This window comes from Rana temporaria, chromosome 9 (genome assembly GCF_905171775.1).
Source record: "Rana temporaria chromosome 9, aRanTem1.1, whole genome shotgun sequence".
In the NCBI taxonomy this organism is placed as follows: Eukaryota; Metazoa; Chordata; class Amphibia; order Anura; family Ranidae; genus Rana; species Rana temporaria.
This window is the reverse complement of record NC_053497.1, coordinates 136,944,937-136,961,036: the sequence shown is the minus strand read 5'-3', so window position 1 is coordinate 136,961,036 and position 16,100 is coordinate 136,944,937. Positions and strand designations below refer to the sequence as shown.

Here is a 16,100-nt window from a genome sequence, read left to right as displayed (position 1 = left end):
GTCTTAGATGGAAAAGCCAATGAGCAATTGGGAAAACACCATGGAATTGTTTTACCAAAGACAAATACAGGGGGTCCCCGAGTTACGAACATCCGAGTTGCGAACGACTCCTACTTACGAACGGGGTGTTAGTGAGGAGCTCCAAGAATCCTGCACTCCATCCTTAGCCATCCATGCACATAAACGCTGAAAAACAACCTAATTACCTGCCTGCCTATTCTTCTCCATACCCTGCTGTGTCCTGTGCCTGTATTGCGGCAATCCTGCACACCCGCGGCTGCCGCCATTTTCCTGCTCTGTGCCTTGCTGGAGTGAGCCGTTCCTGGCCTGGCTGCGAGTTAAAGGGCTCCCCTCATCATCTTGCCTGCCCATCCACAGGCCTGGTACGGTCCAGTGGCCTGTCGGGTTGCTAAAACCGCCCGTCGCAGCCTAGTGAAGCCTGCAGATCACCGCTCTTTCCTGCGCCGCTGTTCCGACTTACAAACAAATTTGACTTGAGAACAAACCTACAGTCCCTATCTTGTTCATAACCCGGGGACCCCCTGTATAATGTGCACTGCAAGTGCACATGCTCCAGAGTTTGTAAATGCGATAAAGCTTCATTTTACAAAAAGTCCCCAATCACATGCAAGGAAAATAAAAAAAACAGCATTTTTGCTTGCATATGATTGGATGATAGAAATCGACAGCGCTTCCCCTATATTTAGAACATATTTGTGTTCGGCACAGCAAGGAGGTTAGGAAAAGTCGCAGCTCTGTCACCTTGGAGAAGACCTCACCTCGTAGTGATTGGCTTCATGCTTGTGTTTTGTATTCTCCTCTCGAAGTCACTGCAGTAAAAGCTCTGTGTCTGTGTCCCTGCCCACATACTGTACCCAGCCAGCTCCGTCTCCTCTGCACACACAGTACAGTACAGAGAAGGGCTTGCACAAGCTCTGTTATGTCCTCACAGAGTACAGGATTCCCCTAACATGCATGGTTTCATTCCAGTGCGTCTCTTCTTTTGTCTGATGCCAAAAGGACGTGTCTGCAAACAAAACGAGAATTTTTTGCTTGCCCTTATTGTTGCTTTCACATTGCTTTATTTGTGACTATATACAAGTCAGAGTGAAAGCGAACACCCTTCAAACCTATTACAAATGCAACCCATGTTTATAGAGGGCATGCTACATGTGACCAAGTCTGATGCCCTTGTACTCTAAAGCCTTAGAATGTGCATGCCACATACATTGGTATAATGCCATATATACTTTGTTAAAGCTGCAGTTATTGTTAAATAAAAAAAAACAGAAGGGTTAACAAAGGCACAAACGTCCACTTGTTTCATGTTTTGCCAGATTTAAAACCTCCTTTCGCACTGCCTATGCTTGGGGCTAGGTCACATTGATGATTTTGGTGACCATAATATTTTGCCAATGGCAGAAACACTGAACGGCAACCCCCACCTTCCCTAATGGAATTTTCTCGATTACTTGCTGAAACACTGTAGAATCTTGATCACAAGGAACCAGTAACGGGCAACGAGGAAGTGACGCTGTGGGGGATGGGCTTATGTTAATGGCAACGGTGTGACCAAAGTTTGAGACATTTCTGAGATCATTTAGACTTCATTGACAGGTGCATTTGACCTGCAGTTGTCCTCATTATGTCCAGAATTTAACCTGCTTCAAGAAGGTTTTGCTTTCCTATATACTTGTGTGAAAACCCATCTAACGGGAGCAATAGCTTGTCAACACATAGTATTCGCAAATTCATTTCTGATGACTTGTTTAAGTGACAGGATAACAAGTATTGCAAAGCCCTTGGGCTGTACATTGGTAAATAAACAGCTACATTTTTGATTGGTGTTACTAGTCAGTATAATGTTGTGACAGATCCATTTTCATTGAGACAAAGTAGACTTGGCCATGATGGCTTTGATAACCTGCCGATCCAGTCGCTCTGTATTTTTCTCCTGCTACTCTTGATTAGTGGTCAGTTTCAAGGTGGTTGAATCAGAACTAATAATTCTGACTGGCCAGTCCAACCAAATCTGATATTTTAGTTTTTGGTAGATGTTGTAGAGTTAAACCACCTAACAGCTTCTTCTATCTTTCGGAACTTATGAGCTTTTGTTTTTGAGGTACCGTTCCTGCACACCTGCTATGACATTATAAGCGATTCCCACTTTACCGGCTGGCTATCTAGTTTACTTTGTATCATGGAAAAAGTGACAAGAGGAGTTGGCATAGGTTAGCAGCATCACCCAAAACTCCCAGATGGACAGAAATTGTGTTGGGAATTATTGCAGGGAGACGTGCTTGAGCATCCATGACATATGAGTAGGCAGTGGCTGACTGAACCCAACAGGCTTCACCTATAACAGAAATATTTCCAGTGGATTGACTCCTTTTGCGTGTCTCAATTTTTTCCTATAACTAAAATGTACATTTTGAGTTGATTCAGTACCATCTCATTTAATAAAGGGAACACTGGTTGTTTACATAGTTTGCCCCTAATTTGTAGACAGCAGGCTACAGCATTAATTGAAAATGATCATTGCCACTGAAGCAGAAAAGTATTTTTTGTGGAACCCTATGACGATCAGTCTCAAAGGGTTTTGAACATGAATGAAATGAAAACTAAAAAAATCAAACTGTCTGCCTGCAGAAAGTTTTGCATGTCTAGTGCATAAGATTTACAATACTGAATGCAGTTTTACCACTGTCCAGCTTATTTTTTTAAAGTCCTTTTTTTTATCTGCCCTTCTGACAATGTGAGGGCTCCTTTTTATCTATATATCAGATTAGTAAGAGAAGATTAACGCAGATGTGTTATCTATTGCTGAGTTCCAGGCAGAGGGTCTTTTTAAATCTGGTTATAAAAAGGCTAATGCTCAGGAAATTTGTGTTTTCCATAGCAATCAATCAGATTCAAACCCTAAATTCTGTAGTGTTCACCGAAAATTAAATCTGATTCATAAATGCTACATGATAAAATTCCTGTGTTTGAACTTTTGATCTTCGTATGTGTGTGTATGTGTATTTCAGCCATTATTTAGCCTTGTTCAATAAGCAAAAGACTGATGCCCCATACACACGTCCGGGTTTTCCGATGGGAAAACTACGAGGAGAGCTTTTGGCCGGGATTCCCGACGGACCTTTTACCCTTCAGAAATCACGAGCGTGTGTACGGGGCATTAGGTGCAATAACATAGCAACCAATCAGAAAACTCAGTAGGCAGGTTGTTATTGGGTAACTGCATTATGAAAATCATCACTTTATGTTGTAAAGCATTGCGCGAACTGTTGGCGCTTTATAAATAATGTATAATAATGTACCGAAAAAGCCTATGTTTTTATTTAAGTTTGTAAAACAGATTACTGAACTCTAAAATTCATTCATATTTGAAGAACAGATTCCCAAAATATGACAGAAAGTGATAAAAACATAAGCAAAGATACATGGGATTCTGGGATCAGGCCGCTACAAGGTTGCTTGACCAGTGCATCACTTGGTTAGAGCCAAACTTAACTCCCAAAAGGGAGTTAGTTTGATTTAAACACCCCCTTCATTTTTTTGGGCCCCACCCCCTGCTTCCAGTCTGGCCTGCAGCCTCCTGGGATACTTAAATCACATTTTCCAGGAGGGTGTATGATCAGTAGCTGGCTGTCTGTACCTAAAAGAGGCAACCAGGTGGAGAGGAGCAAATGGCAACACAGGACCTGGTGTATGTCTTCTGAACTGCAGATCGCAGTGCAACAACGCTGGATTTTCTGTGTGGGTAAGTATGTGTTTTGAAAATAATGAAGCACTACAGGGGGGGGGGGGGGAAAGCAGCATGGGAAGAGGGGGTTAATTACCACTTTAAGCTGGCCATACAGCGGTACAATTTAGTTAGAATTTTTTCATTTTCAGAAGGTTCGTTTGATTTTCTAATGGTTAGTGGCTTCAATTTAACGTTTGTTCTTGACGAGCAATTTGTGAGGAGCAGAATGACAATTTTTTTCTATATGAATGTGGTTATGGTTGTGGAAAAATCATACACATTGGGCCGGATTCAGATACCTGAGCGTATCTGTCCGGCCGGCGTAACGTATCTCCGATACATTACGCCGCTCTAACTTTGGGCGCGAGTTCTTTATTCAGAAAGAACTTGCGCCCTTAGTTACGGCGGCGTAACGTATGTGTTGCGGCGTATGGCCGTGTAATTCAAATGGGGATGTAGGAGGTGTGTTTTATTTAAATTTGTGTTGACCCCGCGTTTTTTACGTTTTATTTGAACGGCGCATGCGCCGTCCGTAAAATATCCCAGTGTGCTTTGCTCTAAATGACATCGCAAGGACGTCATTGCTTTCGACGTGAATGTAAATTACGTCCAGCCGTATTCGCGAACGACTTAAGCAAACAACGTAAAATTTCAAAACTCGGCGCGGGAACGACGGCCATACTTAACATTAGCTACGCCTCATATAGCAGGAAAAGCCGAACGCAAGCGACGTAAGAAAAAAAAAGCGCCGGGCGGTCGTTCGTTTCTGAATCGGCGTAAATCCTAATTTGCATATTCCTCGCATAAATCATATGAAAGCGCCACCTAGCAGCCAGCCTGAAATTGCAGCCTAAGATCCGACGGTGTAAAAAACTTACACCTGTCGGATCTTGGGGATATCTATGCGTAATCTGATTCTCTGAATCAGTCGCATAGATACGACCGGCCGGACTCAGAGATACGACAGCGTATCAGGAGATACGCCGTTATATCTCTTTCTGAATCCGGCCCATTGTATTGAAACCAGTTTAATACATCTGGGATTCTGTTTATAAATAGCAGGAACATTTTTGAAGTGCTTTTGAGTGAAATTAGTTGACTCAATGATGGAAAGAAAGAATGTTCTGATGAACAATTTATCTACAAATGAAAAACGAATGCCCCGTACACACGATCGGAATTTCCGTTGGTATAGACTCAGATGGATTTTTCCGATGGAATTACGTTCAAGCTGTCTTGCATACACACTGTCACACCAAATTCCGACTGTCAAGAACGCAGTGACGTACAACACTACGACGAGCCGAGAAAAATGAAGTTCAATGCTTCCGAGCATGCGTCGACTTGATTCTGAGCATGCGTGTTATTTCCGATAGATATTTTTTCCATCGGGAAAAAAAAGAACATATTCTCTTTCTAAGTCCGTCGGAATTCCCGAAGAAAAAACTCAGATGGGGCCCACATACGGTCGGAAAATCCGATGAAAAAATTTCGTCTGACCTTTTTCATCAGAAATTCCGATCGTGTGTACACGGCATAACAGTATATGGCCAGCTTTAGTTAAGAAGATCTTGGGGCCTAACATTCAGGCAGAGCTGGTAGTCGCATCTAATGAGCTATCCTGCTCTTCAGAAAAGACCAAGTGACTAATACTTCGGCCAATCCCAGAATCACCTTTTTTCTTTTCAAATATTTTCAGCACTTCCAGTCACTTTTGATTGTAGTAGTGGGGCTAAATTTTCATTTAAATATGAGTGAATTTTAGACTGGAACAATAAGGAAACCCTTCACATGCTCTCCATTCCGTAATAAAGATTGTTATGAGAACAGTGTCCAAGTAAAACAATTAGGTTCCATAATAATAATCTACAACTGTACATGTAGCTGTGCCAAGCATAATAACTTTGAACAACATCCTTACCGGGCAGCTGCCATGATAACAGACAGATATGGTGGTTGTGGGGAGGGGGGCTTCTATTTTCCAGGCCATGAGCCTCTGAACTTGTGAACTTTCGCACAGGTCGTGTTTGGTGTTACATTTTCTCACCCAGTTCCAGAGTTATTGTGCTAGAGGTAGTTTATGCTCTAGAGAACAAGTATCATAACATCCATTCTTTGCTGATGTACACTTTGTTTTCTCTTTCCTCTCCCCCTTTTCCTCTCTTTTCCCCCACCCCGTTTTTTACTTTCATTTGAACCTCCAATTTTGCCATGAAGCTTTCTCTGAAGTTGGTAAGAAATGTTTTGGCACAAGCTCACATTCACATGTTTTTCTCTCAAGGCACAACCAGACACAAATTCCCTTCCAAAATTATTTGTCTTCTTCAAATCAACAACATAATTTTACTTTGTGGCTGTACTCTGGAACGAAGTGGCTTTGCTGCCAATGCTGATTAGCATTTACTCAGATTCTAAATTACCTTTTATTTAGGGTAGGGAAGGGGGTGGGATTGGTGCTACTTCCTGTACCTATGGACTTGTACAAAGGTACTGAGGCATGGAAATAGTTTCCATGTGTCCCCTAGTCATGTTTACTTGTGGAATATAAATGTTCTACATCTATAAAGGCAACTTCCAAACCATTAAGCCTACATGCATGACCCATTAGGACTATTTTTGATATTTTGGTTGGAAGTAATCTCTATGGTTAATGGGGTTTATCATAGGAACCTGCAGTCTTAAGCTGGCCATAGATGTTTTTATTTTATTTTTTCCGTTCAGCACAGTGTCAGAATACACTGACAGCATACACTTGTCCATGCGACAGAAACCAATGTAATAATTGACTTCACTTGAATGAGAACAGCCACAAATGGATCGAAATTTAGCTGGTCCCTGCTGAAGCAGACGAATTTCAACGTCTATGGCCAAGTTAAATCTCACAGACTATAGTAACATCTCTGTCTTTGTGCGTGGGCAGAACAGGATCAACTTAACTCCACTCATCCTGCAACATTCTGCCAGTAGGAGACCTTTATGTCCTTTAGAAGGACCTTCCTATTGTTTTTGTTCTTCTATTTAATTAGGCTATCAGGTGGGGGATATTATGTATTCTACAGCCTCCACCACATCTAGCATATATGTTCTTCTTTCTGTGTCTTTTTTAATACTAAGTGATGCAGCACTTAAAATGCACTATGGAGAGTTTATTCCAGCAGCCTGGATGTTCAGTGGTCTGGGATAAAGAGAAATCGACTGCACACCGACACAGAATGGATGCAAAATAATTCCTTTAATTAATGTCTTCACAGTCAGAAAAGCAAGACAGGACAAACTGTTGACACGTTTTACACTTCAATCAAAATCATAACCAAGCCATGATTAAGCATGTGATTTAAGTGTGAAACGCATCAAAAGTTTGTCCTGTCTTGCTTTCCTGACTGTAAAGATATTAAAGAAATTATTTTGCATCAGTCCTGTGGTGGTGGGCGGCCAATTTCTCTTTATCTTGGGTATTTGTGGTGGGGAGCCAGGGCGGGCACACACTGAACTTTTATCAAGCACTCACCTAAGGCCCCTTTCACACCTGCGGACCGTTTAGATCCGCCTATCAGTTTTTTCAGGCGGATCTGAACGGGCCCTCCATGTATCTCTATGGAGCGTCGAATGTCACCGGTAACATGTCCGCTGACACCCGATCAGCCCCGATCGGATCCTTTCCACTAAACTGTGACGGATGCAACCCCTATTTTGCATCCGTCTGGCGGACCGGATCGGATGAACAGACGGTTCATTTTCATCCGATCCCCCATAGAGGAGAGCGGAGATCTGACAGGGCGGTCCCTACACAGTGTGCAGAGACAGACCTGTCATCTGCCGGCTCAGCAGGGATCAACGGAGCATTTCCCGCTGAGCAAGCAGATGTTTAAAAACGGATCCTCTTGGGATCCGCAGGTGTGAAAGGGGCCTAAGCGGTATACACACCTTACTTGAATGTGCAGTGGTCTGACCCCCCCTACATAACTCTACAATTAAAGTGGAATTCCAGTCAAAATGTAAAGTCTGGATCTACTCCCACCCCATTCTAAGTCTATTCTATCTACCCTGTAAAACAAAAGTTGTCTGTACTTACCTATTCTGAAGCAGCTCCGGTCTGGTCACATGATCAGGTCCAAGCTCTGGCTTCAGTGTGGAGGAGAGGCAGTGACAATTGCTGCAGAGCCTGGGTGATGACGTCACTCAAAAGTTTAGTATGGGTCAGTCATTGTAGGCTGTCCCTCTACACTGAAGCCGGTGCTGGGACTTGATCACGTGGAGCGGCTTCAGAATAGATAAATGTAGACATCTCTTCTTTTATAGGGTAGATAGAATAGTCTTAGAATGGGGGTCTGAGTAGATTTAGGCTAAGTTCGAATTTCACTGGAATTCCACTTTAACTGTGTTCTAGCCCCCCCAGGCAGTGCTGTTAATTGAAGCAGTGTGGAAAGGTGGGTGTCAGACCAGCTCACTGCTTGTGTGAGAGAGGAGCGGTTTGACTCTTTAGTGTGCTGCTGGTACAGGGCATTTTAATGTTTGCTGCGTCACCTACAATGTAAAAACACACAGAAAGAAGAGCATATTTACTAATGTATGCAACCTAACTAAATTACATTCGAGACTTTAATTGGTAAAACAAACACCAAGTTCCTTAAGCCCTAGGAGCTGTCAGTCATATATATGGATGTAGATGCCAGGGAAAATGTGGAATGGACTAAAACCCAGGGCAGCTGCCAACCACTGGAAAATGGATAACAAGAAACAGAAGACAACAGAGCAGCGCTCTATGGGTAAAAGTCATAAATACTTGTAAACCATTGGCTAATTAAAAAGTAACTTTTTATTTGGCCAATGGTTTACAAGTATTTATGACTTTTACCCATAGAGCGGCCACTCTGTTGTCTTCTGAGGCTTCAGTTGGGCTTTAAGCTACCATCAAGGGTTACCAAAGGGTACCATTTTTCATATAACAGGAGAACCAGAAGGTGGTCTGATTCAACTACCTTTTTGTACTTCTCCATAAATCTTAGGATATTGACAAATGTAATAGATTGTGTTCCCACAACACGATATGCAGGCAGCCCACTGCTTTCCAGCCATGATGCAACTACAGGTCACATAAGACTATGGCCATCTAGGGAGTTCCTTCTCCTATCTCTTATGACCCCTAATTTATGACAAGATTGCTGTTTGTGCCTCTGGAGATCGTCCTCACTTTATCCATAGACTGCATGCGTTTTTTAATTTTTTGTGTGCGTGTGCTTCTTCCTTCCGGGTGTCACAAAATTGTGTGTGATCCTTCGTCACGTGATTCCTTGGGTACCTTTTGTGGTTCTACTCTGTCTAAACTTCTAGCCAAATCTCACAAGAATTAAGGTGTTCAAATCCCTTCTCGAAATAATCTACTGAGTGATTTAAAAACATTAATTAACTGTATTTGTATTTGTGCTGTGATTACTTTGGACCAACCTCCCAGATGTTTAATATAACAATGTATTTGAAATGTTTGACATGACTTCTTGATTTCAGAAGCACCATTCATAGCCAACGGAATCAGCAAATTTGTGTGTTCTGCCTATCTCGGTTTGCAAGGACTTAGTGACACCACATCGTTTTTATGAGCAAATTGCCAATCCTGAGATTGAATCTAATGATCCTTTTATACTTTTGACGACAATAGACAGATACAGAACAAATTTGGTGATTGCCATGGATGGCGAAGTCTGCCAGTCCGCCTGTTCACAGCAAGGCAGGGGAACAATTGGAGGACCTGATCTGCTCTTATATGGGCAGGTTTGCTCGGAATCATGACTCCCATCCAGAAAATGATAACCTCTGCTCTGTTTAGATGACAGGTGCACTTTACTATTGGCTTAAAGCAGATCTTTACTGCATCTGAGCACCACAAACCAAAAACACTATTTAATTCATTTTTAATATTCAAAGCAAACTCCCCCATCCATCCATGCCTCTATGCTTTATTTTGTTGAGAAATCACTTTGAAAAACAGCATTTCTGTCCTTGGCCATCTTGAATAAGGGCAGATGATTTGTGTAGCATTTACTTCCTGGAGCCCATCTGCCCTTAGCTCAAGCATGCATGCTGGAGAGTGTGCTTAGCTGAAAAAAACCCTCCTCCTCTCCTCCCCTCCTGAAGACTTCTGGGATATATGACATCATTTGCCTAGGCAAGAAACCAGGAAGTAACTGAAGAAATGTTAACAAAAAAAGTATATAATATACTTTTCTATTTATTTACTAATGTTGGCAGTATGAGGATTAAAAATAATCAATGTTGATTGGGAGAGTCAGAGCTCTATAAATATCTGTAATAAATAAAATGTTGTTGATGTGTCTGTCCGCATTAGGGAGATTTGGTCTCTGTATTTATCCTGGTAACTATTGCCACAGAGGCTGAAAATGATAAGGAAGGAGGAGGAGTTGTCACAAGAACAGGAAGAGAGAGGGGATCTTTCCATTGGCACATGTATGCTGAGACAATAAAGAGGGTTTTTCCTCAATTTGTAGAGGTTTCCTCTCACTTCCTGTTGAGTCTACAGCACAGGAAGTGAACAGAAATCTCACCAATAGGAGATGGTAAAGAAAAAAACTGGCAGGCGCTCTTTTGCCGCGTACACACGATCGGGCTTTTGCCCGGCCAAATTCTATCAGAAAAATGTAGAACATGTATCTAAAGTCTGATGGAATTCATCGGAATTTCTGATGAAAAAACTCAGATGGGGCTACACACGATCAGAAAATACTATGGAAAAAGTCCATCGGAAATTCCGATTGTGTGTACAGGGCATAACTCTTCTCTATCCAGAAAAGAAAAAATATTTTGGCTTTAGATATACTTCTAGCACTGCTGAGATATGATCAGTTAGCTTGATAGTCTACTATTTATAATATATTAGGTTGCCGTGTGTCTGAGATTCAAAGGCACCACATCCCATCAAGTATATTTAGAGAAACATGTAAAAAACAAGGGGATTTAAAGGTGCCACAGAGACAAATCAACAAACTTCTTTAAAAATATTTAATTTTATTTGAATTCACAAATGTTAAAAACCATTGTTAGATAAAAACCATTACAAAAATTCCAATGCGGCTTTAGATGTACAGTGACTTCAGCTCAACATGTTTCGTCAATCGATGGCTTCCTCAGGAGACTTCTAAAGTACATGGAATTTCTGTTATGATTAAAATTTGTGAATTCAAATACAATTTTATATTTTTTATATATGATTTTGTTGAATTGTCTCTGGCACCTTTAAAATCCCCTTGTATTTCACATAGGTTTCTCTAAATCTACTATTTTTAATCAGGTCACACATGACCCATGACTCTGCTTTGACATCCTCCATGTAGTACTACTGATCCAGATCTTCATATGTAATGAACACATGGGGCTGCCCAATGTACAAACAGGATTTATAAAACCTTTATAACCGGTATTAAACCCCAAACCAAAAATGTATTTTATTGCAGCTTACCAATCCTTAGATGTGGTGGCTGTATTAGTTTTTTTAGGCTTTTCCCCTCTGCTTCTCACCTAGTGATCTCGCCAGTAACACACCTCCTGTATTAGAGTGCCCCCTACTCTGGATAAAAGAGCACAGGAGCAGATTTAGACAACAGCATTGTCAGTCTGGGGGAGAGGAGTGTAAAATGTATTAGCAGATTTAAAAACACTAATTGAAGCCAAACTCCATCTCGCACTTTATAATCAGTTACAGCAAACAGTTTTTGTTTTTTTTTCCTTTTGGGGAACAAATAAAAGCTGCTGATCAGTTTCTACATCCTTGTCGGTGTTATATGGTTTGGCTCATCCATGTAAACTGATACATTCTGCTGGAGAGCTTAAACTTTTAAAAAACAGACTTACTGGCTGGATCACCAGATGAAAATATAAAAAAGTCTAAAAAAGAAAACGAATGCAGCCATCACACCTAAGAATTGGTAAGCTGCAATATTTGCCTTTGGGTTTAATACCACTTTAAAGTGGTTGTAAACCCACTCTGACAACTTGCACCTACAGGAAAGCCTAGATTAAGGCTTACCTGTAGGTGCAAGAAATATCTCCTTAACCTACACGGTTAAGAAGATATTTGCAGAAAAGACTGCAACGAGGTCTATGGCGCAGGCGCACTGAGCGGGCCGGGTCTTGAATGGGATAGTGCTGGGATTATGCCGGTCCCGCACGCATGCGCGGGATCGTGCCGGCCAGTCACAGTGCCGGAGCGGCGATACACGGAAGAGACTCGTAGGCAACATGGCGGCGGAGGGGGAACGAGGAGCGCTTCGGGAGCTTCGATCTCAGGTAAGTGCCACATAATGCGCTAGTATGCTATGCATACTAGCTCATTATGCCTTTCTCTTGCAGGAAAAAAAACGGGTTTACTTTTTAATCACATACTGTATATAGCAATACAGCTTTAAAATAATATATAGATCTATATATATATATATATATATATATATATATATATATATATATATATATATATATATATATATATATATATATATATATATATATATATATATATATATATATATCCCTTTGTGTCTGAATGAAAATCACGTGCAATAATTATTCTGTCGCCATTCCACATTTCATCTCTGCCCAGCTTTCTCATTGGTGGATTGGCTAGTTGTTGGGCAGCTGTTATATCAGCACCAACCTGGGATTTTCTTCTTCTGCCTGCGTGATGAAGGAGCAGATGCCAGGACACAGCAAGGGCACTTAGGAGTAGGCAGGCGTGGCAGAGCGTGCTGTCAGATGGAATGCGGTGGGAGCTGACCAGCGGCAGATCTGACATTGCTGGGAAATGTCACTATAGCAGTAGAGGGTTTTAGCTGGGTAGAATCAGACCAGGCAAAGGTATCTGCACTATGGGGTGATCAGTACTCTTCAGCTGGGGTCCATGTTAAGGCTAAGACATTTAAAAGTCGTAGCGTGCCTACCTCTTATCATCATGAGCACAATCGTGCCAGCTTGTTTTGTTGATTGTATTTGATTATAGGCTGGCTGGTTGTTCTTTGGGCTTTCTGCTTAATGATAAAACAAAGGCATTGTTCTCTGCTTTGTGTCTAGAGCGACCTGTGTGGGTGCACAAATGACAAGCAGTCCTAGAAAAGGCATGGTTCGCCATCTAGTGGTGAAGAAGCTTATTACAGCCAAATCCTGTTCTGCTTAGGTTTAATATCAGCCCATATTTTTTTTTTTTTAACGAGGCAAGGAATAAGGCCCAGCATTCCATTTTATCCAGTCAGTAATAATCTTTTGAGGTGTAACTGTACAAAACCTGACCAATCAGACCGCCCTTAGCAAGTGACATCAAACAGGTTTCTGTGCACAATTATTTATTTACTACAAGCAGCAGATGTTATGTCCTTGGTCTGGTTACTGTTTAATAATCATATATACAGTGTATAAACACCGATCAGCCATAACTTTATGACCACTGACAGGTTAAGTGAATAACATTGATATCTTGTTACTACAACATCTGAATGTTAGTTGGATATATTAGACAGCAAGTAAACATGTTGTCCCTGAAGTTGATGTGCTAAAAGCATAAAAAATGGACATTGCAGTTTATTGTGTATGGGGCTGGGTAGCCGTGGAGCCGTCAGGGTGCCCATGATGACCTATGTTCATAGCCAAAAGTGGAACAGGAGAAAATAAGCAACGATTAGGCACAGGAGTGTGAAACGCATCTGCTGACCCTTTGTTGGTTAAGTGTGTGTGACCTGTCTCTTATTCCAATGTTTGTAGAATAAAGGAGCTGTTTATACTTTCTGGAAGTGCCGCTATATTCTCCTCTTCCACTTGCACAGATGGGGTTTGCAGACCCAGGCAAGCACCCAGTATTTTAATGGGCAGCCGAGGATCTCACAAGGAAGCATCTGGAGCGTTGCTCACTCCATTTGCCTTTCCCATAGCCAAAAGTCGCTACATTGGGCATGTGATCATCAGAACTGGACCACGGAGCAAAGGAAGGAGGTGGCCTGGTTTGATGAATCACTTTTGTTACATCATGTGGATAGCCGGGTGCATGTGCGTCCCTTACCTGGAGAAGAGATGGCAACATGATGCAGTATGGGGAGAAGGCAAGCCGGTGGAGGCAGTGTGTTGCTTTGGGTAATGTTATGTGAGAATAATCTTGGGTCCTGTCATTTGTGTATTACTTGACATGTACCACCTACCTAAACATTGTTGCTGACCAAATAAGAAATGGTATTCCCTGATGGCAGCAGCCTTTTTCAGAATGCTAACGCACCCTGCCACACTGCAAAAATGGTCCAAGATTGGTTTGAGGAACACAACAATGAGTTTAAGGTGTTTGGCATCCAAATTCTCCAGATCTCAATCCAATGGGGAATCTGTGGGATGCGCTGGAAAAAACAAGTCTGATCCATGAAGGTCCCACCTCACAAATGGCTTAAAGGATCTGCTACTGATGGCTTGGTGCCAGATGCTCCAGCATACCTTCAGATGTCCAGTGGAGTCTGTGCCTTGATGTGTCAGGGCTGTTTTGTTGGCAAAAGAGGGACCTACTCATTAGGTGGGTGGTCATAAAGTTATGGCTGATTGATGTATATATGCATGCACACACACATACAGCATGTTCTGTAACTTAAAACCAGACAGCCAAGCTACTAGCATTTGAGAAAAAGCCATGCACTAACCATCTCTGTACTTCATTTATGAGAGTTGTACCTTAAGTACATACAGATGTGTAGACACGACAACATTCCCAGTTAACAGCTCTGCCCGGTGCTCAGACCTCGAGGCTGCCGACATCTCCAACATACCAGAATAAGGAAAGAGATGGTCAACACTCAGGACGACATCCAAAAAATAGCATTCCTTTATTGAAAAGATATGTACAATGCTGTAAAAACAGCCTATACGCTTCGGACGTTAGTCCATAGTCTACAATGGAGGTACAGCCCATGCTGGCACTTGTCCCCCAGCAGCCCCTGCCCTCAGTGCGCACACACCTAGGAGGTATCAGTGTATCATTGGCAGCACACAGGTGTGTATTGCCCCATCATACATGATACAACACCTCTCCAGCTTAGTGTCTGGCCCTCTGCCCAACCGCTTGTCACCGACTCCAGCCCTGTCCCTGCCCCTGGGGCCCCTCAGGCCTGTGATATTCCCCTGCTTCGCTTGTCAAGGGCTCAGCTTCACCATTGACACCCATGTGGAAGTCAGCGCCAAGTCCAGTCACCCCCCGCCTCAGCCAATCGCCACCTGGCTATTTCAGAATGGCAGGCCTCTCAACCAATGGTGAGGTGCGATGGGCAGAATCTGGCAGCAGCCTCTGTGCCATAATTGGAGCATGTCAGCTCGGTCTGTGTGATCCTAGTGAATGCACTGAAAAAAGCCCAGGTGCCAGGATGTAATTTCTAGTCGACCTGGCGCCTGGGATTTGTCGAGCCCTGTTCTAACTGATCACATGTGCTTCCTTGGCTTAAAAGGCTATAAAGGTTTAGTTCCATTTTAAAAATACATTATAGATACAGGAACTGTTTAACCTGCTAAAGAATTTGTAATTGAATTTAAATAAACGTATGGTCTAGGCACCTTTGCCAGACGATATGTCCAGATCCTGGGTCTCTGCTTTGCATACCTTGTTCTAGAACACACCCCTAGCATACTGATTGGACTATGAAGGATGATCAACACCCTGAAAAGTCCTCAGGCTGCTCTCTGTTGCTTATGATCTCTATTGTCATTATGTTTCCAGTTCTGTGCCTTCAGCGGAATCCGATCAGCTCCTTGATTTGACCATCCCTTTTCCAGTTTGAATTCTGCTGTGCAAAGGGATTGCGGGATGCTCATATCAAGATAAATTAAGTTACTTAAAATAGTTGCAATAAAAATAAATATATATTGATTTTTCAAAATTTAAATATAACGTCATGAATTTGTGTTTTGTTTGCCTTGAGTTCAGCTTTACCGATGGGGACCTCAGACCTCTTAGGCCTTGTACACACGAGAGTATTTCCGCTGGAAACGGTCCTCCGGACCGTTTCCAGCGGATAAATCCTCTGGCGGATTTTGATCTGATGGCTGTACACACCATCAGATCAAAATCCCCGGGGAATACATCCGCGGTGACGTGGCCGCGCCGTCGCTGCAACGATGACGCGGCGAAGATCGCAACCCTGGAAGGTAAATACTTCCACGCATGCGTCGAATCATTACGACGCATGCAAGGGATGGGATCGGACGGACTTATCTGGTGAGTCTGTACAGACGACCGGATAAGTCCGGCGGACAGGATTCCAGCGGATAGATTTCTTAGCATGCTAAGAAATTTTTATCCGCTGAAAATCCGTCGGCTGGATTTTTATCC

General features: G+C 42.4%; 1 protein-coding gene across 16 annotated transcripts in view; it reads left to right on the top strand.

Annotated features, from left to right (window-relative positions):
- The window catches only part of FNBP1 (formin binding protein 1), a 301,149-nt gene that overhangs the window by 262,078 nt on the left and 22,971 nt on the right, over window positions 1-16,100 (top strand). For 11 of the 16 annotated variants that reach the window (XM_040324630.1, XM_040324626.1, XM_040324622.1 and 8 more), the window contains one exon: window positions 5,966-5,980. The exons of the other annotated variants lie outside the window; for them this stretch is intronic. In XM_040324630.1, the coding sequence (XP_040180564.1) occupies window positions 5,966-5,980 (15 nt within the window). The remainder of the gene's footprint in view (window positions 1-5,965; window positions 5,981-16,100) is intronic. 16 annotated transcript variants of the gene reach the window in all.